Here is an 11,927-nt window from a genome sequence, read left to right as displayed (position 1 = left end):
CCAAGAAGGCCAATGGCATCCTGGCTTGGATCAGGAATGGTGTGGTGAGCAGGACTAGGGAAGTCATCCTGCCCCTGTACTTGGCATTGGTGAGGCCCCACCTCAAGCACTGTGTTCAGTTTTGGGCACCTCGATACAGAAAGGACATTGAGGTGCTGGAGCAGGTCCAAAGAAGGGCAACAAGGCTGGTGAAGGTCTTGGAGAATATGCCCTACGGAGGAGAGACTAAAGGAACTGGGGCTGTTTAGTCTGGGGAAGAGGAGGCTGAGGGGAGACCTCATTGCTCTCTTCAAATACCTGAAAGGCGATGGCAGTGAGAGCAGGGCTGTTCTCTTCTCACTGGTGACAGGTGACAGGACAAGGGGAAATGGCCTCAAGTTGCACAAGGGGAGGTTTAGGTTGGATATCAGGAAAAACTTCTTTACAGAAAGGGTTGTTAAGCACTGGAACAGGCTCCCCAGGGAGCTGGTTGAGTCACCATCCCTGAATGTGTTTAAAAATCGTTTGAATGTGGTGCTCAGGGACATGATTTTGTGGTGGGTTGTTAGAATAGTATGGTTAGGTTGCGGTTTGACTTGATGATCCTGAAGGTCTTTTCCAATCTGAGCAATTCTACAATTCTGTGATTAGATTAGATATTTTCAGATATTTTCAGGAAGCCAACCGAGCTCATTGTTATATCTTCTACAAGTTTCCTAAAAACTAGAAATGCCTTCTTGGCTCTTCTGGATTCTGATGCAGGCAACCTGGAAGACCTCCACATATTCTAAAAGTGAAAGAAATAAAAAATTGGGTAAAATAATCCATTACATGAGTGTTGGACTCATTAAATCCAGAAACCTAAGATCACATTTATAAAACCAAGGTCCTTCCTCTTTCTTAAATACTGAAGAGATTATTTTAAAGGCATCTTTATTAGCACTATATTTTTCAGCTTTATGCAATGTCCATGCCATTTTATTCTCTTAATATGCAAACAAGTGCATTCAACCATAGCTAGCAGCTAGATGTACTAATCAGCAACCTCTTGTATCTCAGTACCATAAAAAGACTTCATAATATAATAAAAGATTTCTAACAGACCTTCAGCCTCACATACAGATGTTAATGCCAACCATTTCCAACACAACAAGCAACATCACCAGCAAAGACATCCTTACACAGCTCTTCAAAGGGAAGGTAAATGGCTTTAACAGCACTCTCCCATTGCCAATTAGTGGCATTTAAATCTTTCACGATGACAACATTCACAACTAATAAATTACAGTACAATTGAGTATCACAACTAAATACAGCAATATTCTTTAGCCTGGAAAAAAAAAGATGGCATATAGCAAGTATGACTAACACCTTTGGACTCGTGTAGAATAGAGAAAGCAAGGACAAGACAATTGTTTGCTATTTAACACATGAATGAAGGGATATGAACTAAACAAGTAAGTAGGTGCCACATAAAACCAGGCAGAAAGGAGCTTCTCCTCACAACATGGTGTTAAAAAAACTGCCATAAGATGTTACAGCAATGTAAAGCTTAGAAAAGCCAAGTTGGTCTTTGACAATGGATTATTAAATATAAAGATGTCTTCAGCTCCAAATGTCTGGGACCGGATGAAAGGATGTTTCTTCTATTCATTTTTTATTTTTCTATTCACCCATGGCAGCCTTTCCTAAATTCACGAGGGCTGGCAACGTGTGAAGAGGGTTTCAGGCAGGAACAGATGCCTGAAACTGTGCAGGCAGCCTTCCCTTTAACTGCAGGCCTCAACCCTGTGGGACTTCAGGCCACTGTGAAAGGCCGACAGCCTTGCACAGGAACCTCAGCCTAGAATTGTGTTACTCCTCTCTGGGGATTCACAGACACGAACCACCGCTCTATCGCACACAGAGCTCTGCTCTGCTCTTGCACCTCGCTGTGCACAGAAGGATCCGCAGAGCAAAGAGCAAGAGTGGAGCATGGCCAGCCCATGGTGGCTGCTGCTCAAGCACAAAAACAAAGCTGTGTGAGGGATGAGGAGAGACCCTCAAGAAGGGAAGCAATAAACAGCCAGGGGGACACAGTAGGACAAGGTGACAACACGGAATCGGGCCAAGCAGGACAGTGAAAGACTAACTTTAGGGATTCTTCCACAGTCTTATATCTAAATCCCCAAAATCCCGAAAGACAACACTCACAACTTAAATAACCCAGTACCTTCATACCATACAAACACTCTTAGATTTTATCCAAGTTGGCCATTCACTGAAGAAGGACCAAGCATGAGGCACAGAGTGCATGTTAGTTAAGCTGAGGAGCAAAGCTCAGCGCTGGCAACCTCAAACAACAGCTGTGAGACGCGTGACTGCACCTTCTGCAAATGGGGAGAGTCAGGCTACAGCAAACCAAGTACCTCCAACAGCTGTAAAAACCTTCTGGGGGTTCTTCAAAAGGAAAAAAAAAACATAACCCATCTGAACTCCAAACTCCTTGCGTCTGCCCTACCTTTCTCCACTGTCTATTAGTACTGTGCTGCAACTAAATACATTCTCTCATTTCACATAAAATTAGTCTTCACCTCTTAGATTCAGGCTGGGAACAGTTTTTGCAACAATTTTCTACCAGCATACTTTACAAAAAAAAAAAAAAAAAAAAAAAAAACCTGATCTAGAGACCATTCTGTACAAATGCCAGTTGGTTGAATCAAGTAATTTCCAGAAGCAATTTATTCCCAGTTATTCCTTACTTTCTCCTGCCTTATTCAGTGATAATGTATGTACTTGTGAATACATAAATATTGCAATTACTAGAAGTATTATTTCAGCAACTCAAAATCTAACCTTTTCTACATAATATACATGAGAGATACTAATTCTGCTTCTCATTTGCTAATGGAAAAATTATCACTGAGAATATAAGAAACTCTTGCTTTTTTTTCCTGTACCATTAACAGGAATTACCTATAACTCAGTAACAGCCACCTATCTTAAAAACTCCAGCAATAACTTGTAGGAAGAAAGCAACATAAACAAAAGCTTTGACAGCAAGTTGCATTCCTGTCCCTTTATTCCAAAGGTACACTTCAATAATACCAAGATCATGAATCAAGCAATGAAATTAGATGCTATCTTTTATTTAAGTAAACAGGTATTTGCATTTTGTTTTAAGGATTGTGGTTAGACTAAACTGTTGATAGACAACATCAAACACTTCTGTCATCAGGAATAAGGCAATGAAGTATATAAGGCAAGCAGGCTTCTCCATCATCAAGAGGTGTTTCACAAAGAAAAAACACACAGACTGTTCTGCTGCTGCAGAGGCTCTCCCAGTCTACATTAGAAAAGTAAAGTATGGGGATATGTTCAAACAAAAAAAAAAAGAAAGAAAGAAAATAGAAAAATGTAATAGTCCCAGAAGCTCAACCACAAGGAGATCTTGAAAATTCTGTGGAAGTGCTTTTAACAAAACATCAGCAGTTCTTTTTCTCCTGCAATATTGATTACCACTATAGCAAAACATTTTCAGCGATTCGAGCAAAGTTAAGAGGACGTTCATAATAAATGTTATGCAAATTAGTATAATCTGCTATGTTCTTATAAGGTATATATTTCATATATTAAGATAAAATCCATAAATACATTGCTTTTCTGAAATTAAGTATTTTTATGGTCAACTGGGAAATCTGGCTTTCTAAGTTCTAATGTTTTATTGTACAAAACTCTCAGTGAAAAAAAAGTTTTTTGCCTGTTCGTTTATTTAAAGCCATTTCCTGTCTGCCTGTGCTCCTGCACTATATACTGCAACCTCCAGAAAATGAATGTCTGGTATCTGAAAAGACCCCTGATCCCTGATTCCTTCAGATCTAAAATCTGATGAACTCGGGGATATCTTATTACTTATTCAAGGGGTGAAATCACATCGAAAGAAACCCCCAGTGAGCCAGGAGAAGCAGAAACAAATCCCATCCTTTTAACTCTCTCAAGGCCGCACTAGTTGCTAGCACTGGCATCCTCAGCGCAGCTAATTTCCAGTGACAGGATACATGGTGCTCTTCGCTGGCTTGGACATTGATGTTTTGTGAGGTCAAAGTCTAGGAGGGAAGAAGCAGGTGAAATCAGCCATGCTCCTCTTCAGATGCAAGGGACAAAGAGGCCTACACTGACATTTCTTAGAAAGTAACTAGCTAAGCAGAAATGAGAGGTACTGCAATCAAGAGGATGCACAACACAGCCTTCCAAAAGACTGCACCATTGCCTAAAGTATGGAGAAATCAGTAGAGTGATGGCACTGTCCCCTATTAAAAGACATGCTAGATATGAAAATTGACTGTAAAGCTTTAAGGATAGTCTTTATAAGCACAACTGAAGAGTAAGGAAGGATGACACTTGCTACTAACCCCCTTAAAGACATGAAAATCAACTCCTTTCAGAGCTGCCTTTTTTATCGCAATCTTGCAATCTATTACGCTTATTCATAAATTCATACTTACTGTCTATTAATTTAATATACTTAAAAATAAAGGCATCTTCTCATAAATTATATTTCAGAGTTAGATCCTGCAACATCATATTGCCCAGTTTACAGACAACAAAGAGCAAAATCAACTGATTTTTAGTTTAACCACGGAGTATTATCACATAAAGAAAAAATATCAACTATCATCACATGATGAACACTGAAATCTGGCTGTTAATATGAAGATGGAAGAGTTGCAACCACGTTATAAAGTACGTTAAAATCAGACAGAACCCAACAAATTTCACATATGATCAAAAATAATTAGAATTCAGTCAACAGGACAAGTACAGGCTTTGAAACTCTGTGCAGTTCTGCACTTTTGCCCACATACAAAGAGCAAAAAATCAGCAAGCAGCTCTGCACAGGAGGAACAAAAAAGTGATTAAAGTGAAAGAGCATCATACTGAAATTGATAAACAGTTGATCCTCTAACAAAGCGGTGGACCAGAGTAGGCTGACCTCTTGAGGTCTGTTTTAGCCCTGTTTTTAAACATGCTTTAATACATATGCTGTTTCTTTTTAGCATATTTTCCTCTTTTCCGCTTATGCTACACAAATTATTATATTTCTTCCCATAACATCTATCTGCTGATCTGTTTATATTTAGATTTCCAAATTTTCAACACAATCCCAAACTAGCATCTAAAGACAATTCTTTTAGAATTCATACACAGTATGACAATATGTGTTAATTTGTCCCTTAGAGACAGGCAATCAGCTAATTTTATTTAAAGGAATTTAAATACAGCTAGTGAGAAAATATAAAGACTGACATGGATATCACCCATGGACCAGCAAAGGCTGGGAAACTATGCAATTAACTTGGACTGTCAACCTCAGCTCTATTTTTTTTAATCTTCCGTGAATGCAAGCAAACCATGTGAGCAATCCATTATCTCTGAGCCATGGGTAGGAAACCACTGCTCTAATTCCTAGCTGTAACGAAGTCTAAACTAATAGTCCTATATTTGATCAAGTCTGGTAATAGGCAGGAACAAAAATCTCAGCAGGTATTCATAATTATTTTTAAATGCCATTTATTGTTTTTTCACTTAACAGACAGAACACGTTTTATGGATATTCTAAGGGTTTGGGGGCGGAGGGTGTGAAGGAGTTGCTATTATGCACAGCAGCCAAGCTCTTTACACAGTCAACAGAAATAGACAGATAAGCTCTTCCAGAAGAGAAGTCAGAGAAGCTAAATTCATCCAAATTAAGCTCCCACTCCAAGTCATCTCTTGGAAAAAAAAAAGAAAAAAGCTTTCTTTTCACTGGCTATAGGAGATAAACAAACTAAATTACAGGGGTAAAGTGAATATCCTTGTGTGCCTGTTTCAACGAACACATTTTCTTTTCTTTTTTTTAATAGCGTTAATCCAAGCAAAGTTTTGATTACTGCAGTCTAGATAAAGCACTAAAGCAAATAGAAAATAAATATAAAAACACATAGCAAATACAATGCACAACACACTTGCTCAATGGCTGTGCCATAACGCACATAACACACTTCCCAGCACAGCCTCACTGTTAACGAGCAGTACACTGCCTAATATGTACCTGTGCAGATCCAGTTTATATATACTCTATCCAAATACCTAAAATATATATATATATTTAGAAAGAGCTACTTTATGTCAAGTATTGTTTTAAAATTAAATCCATATAATATTTCTAAAAATGGTTACACAGTAAGTAGTAGAGGATGAAGCAGAAGAAACGTATGTATCAAAAGGTGCTTGTAACCTTCCATAATGTTGATAGGAGTGTGAAAAATTGAAGAGAAAGTAATCCCAAAAAGAAAGCTCCAGGCTTTGTGAAGCTGCATGTGGTCACCCACAAATCCTGCTGTATAACCAACAGCGGCGATGGGATCGCGGCTGTAAGAGGCATCAACAAGAACAAAACAGCCCGCAGTATCCATTAACAGCTCCTCAGAAAATCTCCACTTCCACTGTCCAGTTGAATGCCTGCTCAGGGTAAGATGCAGGAGTAGCTGAACTACTGCAGACTTGTTTGCTAATGCTTTGGTTGTGGCATCAACTCAGTTAACACGTGTGCGCTGAGCGAATGATTCTCCAGTGCTGGGACGTTTGTAAGGTCCTTCCTCCACACAGGTCTTGTGGAATTGAGAAGAATAAAGCTCACACAATGGGTTTTTGTTCCCAAGCGGAAAGGGTGTGGAGCAAAAAAGTACAGCCTAGTTTTCTCTTTTTTGTCCCCGTAGGACCGTTTTCTTTGAACTTCAGGAGCCTCAGCACCTTCGAGCCTGTCAGTGCTCAGCCAAGTTTAGCTGAAAATCTCCAGCACATCTGAGGCACAAATGCATATATATACATATATCAACACCATCACTACACAGGTTTCTTGTCCAATATCAAAGACAGCTGAATATCACATAAGTTCATATACTTTAAACTGATTCCAACAACCTATCTCCTTTATACCCTTTTAGGTGGAAACTGAAAGTGTACGATCTATTCTTGGATCTCCACCAGGACTTGCTAACATGCCATTTTCGCTAAGGTAATTTAGGGCTGCAGAGAACCTACATCTACTAAAAATATTGCTTTAGAGTTTACTGTACATGTAAAAAAAAAAATGTATAAAGCCTTTAGAACTATCACAGTAGTAGAAAATACTGCATAACATTCTCCATATTTCACATTTTGTACACCCGATACAAATAGGTATGCAGTATGAACTGGAGATCACAGAGGACTGAATGAGATAATGATATATGTTGATATTCTGATTTAAAAAAAAAAAAAAAGAAAAGAAAACCCTGATGCATATGCTGCAGGACTCCCTAACTGTATAAAGACACAGATACAACAATTACCAATTTCAGAAGAAAAGCTCTGTTGTGAATTACACCCAGGAAAATCTGCCTGCTATATCTAATTCCCCTCTTCTCACAGACATTAGAACTTACAGAGTTGCCAATGACCAACAAGTGCCTTGCTTTACAAACTGAAAGCTTACATTCACAGTCAGGGAAAAAGGAAAGTAAGAAAGAAATATAATAAATACAAGAGAGATACAAATGTGTTTAAGTTATCAGACTAGAAATTTTTTGACACTAAGATCATTATTACTGTATGAAAAAAGAAAAAAACAAACCCACACCTGGACTTTGCTTCTGGACACATGCTGATGGGAACACTCCGGCTCACAGAACACTGGGCCACTTTTCTTCATTTCTTTCTCACTGTTGTCCTCCCAGATAACTGGGGTTGCTCCTAAGTTTGTCTCTTCTCAGTCTTAGTACTTTAACACCTCTCCCAGTACATTCACTCCTTTATACTGCTGGTCTATTTCTGTCTAGGTCTACAATTTGGACAAGGTGTGAGGTTCTCTAAGTGGTTTGCGTTTTCCTGGAGGTCCCTGGAAGCAGGCAGCTCAAAGGAAACACGCAGACCACAAGTCATTTGCCTTCTTAAAGCGTCTCAAAGACTTACCATCTCTACGTCTTTTTAAGAGAGATGCAAAAGAACCCCACAAGAAATAAAGCAAGCCACTGCCAATTACCACAGCAGCTAGGAGAAGCTCACAGGATGCTTACATTCACTTTGAGCTGCAAGATGGACTCACTGTAAATTAGTTTTATAGAAAATTGTAAGAACTACAGTAGGAAATCACATTAGAGAGAGCCACAGACAGTTGCCCCAAGAAAAGTGTTACAGAAAAGCATAACAGTGACAAAAAAAAAAAAAAAAGGCATTAGGTGCAAGTATCTGGTATGTAAATTAGTTCACAAATTAGGTCTCTGAAGAGCCTAAAGCCTACAAATGTACCATGCATCATCACTGTCACCTCTGAAAACAAATCAGACTCTCATAAACAGGGAAGGCAGCAAACTGAACACGCGCATCTCTATAAACACAGCCCGCAGGTTTGGTTCAGCAGTGGTAAGCAATGAAATTAGCCTATTCCACAAAAACTGCTAAGAATTAATGGTACAATCTTTAACAGAGCTTATATATCAGAGTGAAAAAACAAGTAAACTACCATGATGTGAAGACTCTATTAGCTTTCCCAGTAACAGTGACCCTATCACCCATCATCATCCTGGATGACTTCATCCTCAAAGAGTGAACCCTCCCGCCCCACTGAAGAAATAAAAACCCAAGATGATGCAGGTGCAGAAAATAAATAAAAGGAAAAAATATGGAACCATTAAAAAAAGAAAAAAGAAGAAATAGAAGATGCAAATAAGGGGAAAAAAGTAGCAGCAGGAAAAAAAAAAAAAGAGTGACTGCTCTGAGAAGAGTCCTGAAAATGGACAGAAATGGTCAACCAATGGAAGCACAGATTAAAAACAGAATAAAATTTACTGCCATGGCCTGATTTCTGTGCACAAACAAGCACTTCAGAAGAGTTTAATCTCAACTGGAACTACTACTCATGCACCAATTTTCTGCTTGTGACTCAAAAGCCTACACAGTAATTGGCAGGCAAAACATTTAAAGCATTAGATATCCCATAAATCTGCATTTTAAATATCAACCAACATCATTCTGTATTCTGCACAGAAGTATGAGAACAGTGTTTGCATGGCACAGAGCAGTTTCCTGAGATTACTCCGTATATTCCTTAAGAGCAATTTTACATCATTCATGTAAGTAACTAAAACTCCAGGAACAGTCCTGAAAAATAGATTACATTTTACTTTTTTCCCACTCTGCTTTATACACTTTCGCTCTGCAAGAGCAGACAGCAAGAAGCATGTTAAGGCTTACCACTCACGCCAGATTTTCCAAAAGGTTTCATACTGAATATGAGGTACCTACGCAACCTGATTCAAACTACCTGCAAACTGCTAAAGCAAGCAGACAGAAGATATTCAGCGTGTGTGAAGAAAGTAATTTTTCCCAGAAGCATTAAAGGAGTCATATCTAAAATAAACATGGATCACACAGTTTTAAAAGCGTTGCTGCCAGACTTTTCCACTCAATCAATACCAGAAAGTTGAGTAATTTTACATTCCAGAGCGCTGTAATTTCTGTAGAAACAAGAACCTTGACTTAGGTACTCATGAAACGTAACACAAAACAGATTTCCTTATCTCATGCTTCTTAATTTCACTATATCACATCCCTACATACTGTGTCCTTGGTTGGTCACCAAAGAGGCTGAAGGCTGCTGTAACCAAATTGCAAACCACAAAGTGGTATGATGGCACACTGCACACTGCAAGCAACGTATTGCCCTTCTTGGGCGGCCACAGAAGACCCAAAACAGTGCTAGGAATTAACAGAGCTGTAAAAAATTGCTGACAAACCCAGTACACACTACGTTATTCCAACACAGAGTTCAGCTGCCTCTCGTTCATCGCTGTATTTTCTTCAACTCACACACAAACATACACACCTAGCACCACTGCCTGAACAGGAAGGGTGGGTGCAGCTGTCAGATGCGTTCCGCTGCTGACTGCCCTTGCTCTCCCCTTGGTTTCTAAAGCAAGGTCCAGGAAGCACTGACACAACCTGAGATACAGAACCAGCCCTGCATTTCCACACATTTTGCTATTATCCAGCTAATGGAACTTCATACACTGACTTCAGAGGTGTATAAATATTTAAACAGACAACAAACCTAGCTTGATTTTGATCTGGCTGATCTTGATTGAACTCAATTCTTAAAGTTGTGCTTTATTTTATTGTTAGCACAGCCATCAGCACAAATGGACATGCATTCCTCTGTGTTCTCTCTGCCTTTCCACTGAGTCAGGAAAGCTACCTGAAGACAACATCTCAGCTTCCAGAATCAAGGGATTAAGAAAAGAGATCAATTGTATTTGTGTAAACAATTGTATCAACAATCCTCCCATTCCTTTTTCCACTTATGTACATTCTACCACTGATGTTCCCCTACTTTTCAAGCATAAACATCAGCATTCAGAATATGCAGAGCAAAGCATAAACACAGGTTGTTCCTACAGGTGAAGCCCAACACAGCCTGCTGTTCTATGACTGTCACTTTGAACACAAAAAGTCCCCTGTCCTACCTTCTCCCACACCCAGCCCAGTGAGATCCGCATCTCCATCACCTGCTGTGTGTCTGTCACATGCACAGCCCAATGGAGCCACAAACTGCTCTGCACAAGTGCACCCCAAACAACACAGATGCGGCATAATCCCCATCCTTCAATGCCAGACTGGTGCCCATGTTGTCGTTTCAGAAGCCAGGCAGGTCCTCTCACCTTCCACACAGGAGTTGCAGCCCTCTATTTGAATCAACCCCAAAGCACAAGTGTGGATGTGCACGAAGCCATCCTCTCCCTGCCGTCCACTTCAAAGGGACAAAGGGAAAATCAGGTCCCCTCACCAGGAGCCGGGGGAACAAAACCAGCAGCGTATTCCTGCATGTGGAGCCACATCTCCCCGCGCACCTCCACCACACAGAGGAGCCGAGACCCCGCCGGGAGGAGCGCTGCCCTTACCTTAATGATGCTGCTCCTACGGGGGATTCCGGGTTTGCCCTCCCGCTGCTGCCCGCCGGGAAACCCTTTCTCCTTGCCGCTATTCTCGGGGCTTCCGGGGGGCGCGGATCCCGGCTCCTCACCGGCCCCCGTCAGCGCGCAGTCCCCGTTGGAGACGCGGCCGCTGGCGCTGTCAAAGCGGACTCTCCCGCCGCCGCCTCCACAGCCGCCGTCCCCGTCGCCCGCCCTGAAGGCCACCTTGCCCTGCAGCGGCCCCGGGGAGGCGGGCAGCCCCCCGCCGCCGCCGCCGCCGAACTCCGCCATCAGCCGCCGGGCTGCAGCAGCGCAGCGCCGCGGTCCCCCTCCCCTCTGCCGCAGCCGCTGCTCGCCGGTGCCGCTCCTTCCGCTTTCTGGGTATTTACGAGCGGGGGGGGATCAGCAAAAGTCTCTCTCCTCCGCGCATTTGGCAGCGGGATCGCGTCGCTCCAGGAGGGTGGCGGGGGGCGGAAGCCTCAGTGTCGTCTCTGCGAGCACCAGCGCTCGGTCCGTCAGCCCTTCAGCACCTGGGAAAGGAAAAGAGGCGAAACGTGACGGGCTGCTCTCGCACGCGGCGGCGGTGGCGGGGGAGCGTTACACCGCGGCGCTCACACATACACACACACACACACACACACACACACACACACACGAACACGCAGGCGGGAAGAGGGCCCGCATGCAGCCCCGCACCGGACGAGCACGGCCACCAGCCCCGGGGCTCCCGGCTGGGGGACCTCCTGGGTGCTGATGTCGGCGTTTTCCCGCTGACACAGACCTCACCACCACAACCCGGCACCGAGAAGCGGGAACGAGGCGAGAACTTGAGAGCAACGCCCCGGACCCTCCCGGTGGCGGCGGGGCACAGCCCGTCCCGGCGGCGCAGCGACGACTCGAGGGGCTCCGCGAGGAGCGGGCACCACCAGCCGCCCCGCGGGGCACCGCCGGGAACTTTTCCTCTCTCCCGCCGCCACCCGC

At 42.5% G+C, this 11,927-nt stretch overlaps 1 protein-coding gene across 2 annotated transcripts in view; it reads right to left on the bottom strand.

Annotated features, from left to right (window-relative positions):
* Positions 1 to 11,927, bottom strand: part of PLCL2 (phospholipase C like 2) — a 96,028-nt gene that overhangs the window by 83,439 nt on the left and 662 nt on the right. The window contains exons 1-2 of one of the 2 annotated variants that reach the window (XM_021386573.1): positions 11,728 to 11,846; positions 10,935 to 11,476 (exon numbers count right to left, since the gene is read on the bottom strand). In XM_021386573.1, coding sequence (XP_021242248.1) covers positions 10,935 to 11,237 — 303 coding nt within the window. In that variant the 5' untranslated portion in view covers positions 11,238 to 11,476; positions 11,728 to 11,846. Of the gene's footprint in view, positions 1 to 10,934; positions 11,477 to 11,727; positions 11,847 to 11,927 lie in introns of those variants that run through there. The other variant, XM_021386572.1, reaches the window with a different exon arrangement.

This window comes from Numida meleagris, chromosome 2, assembly GCF_002078875.1.
Source record: "Numida meleagris isolate 19003 breed g44 Domestic line chromosome 2, NumMel1.0, whole genome shotgun sequence".
NCBI classification, from domain to species: domain Eukaryota; kingdom Metazoa; phylum Chordata; class Aves; order Galliformes; family Numididae; genus Numida; species Numida meleagris.
This window is presented reverse-complemented; position numbering and strand designations above follow the sequence as displayed.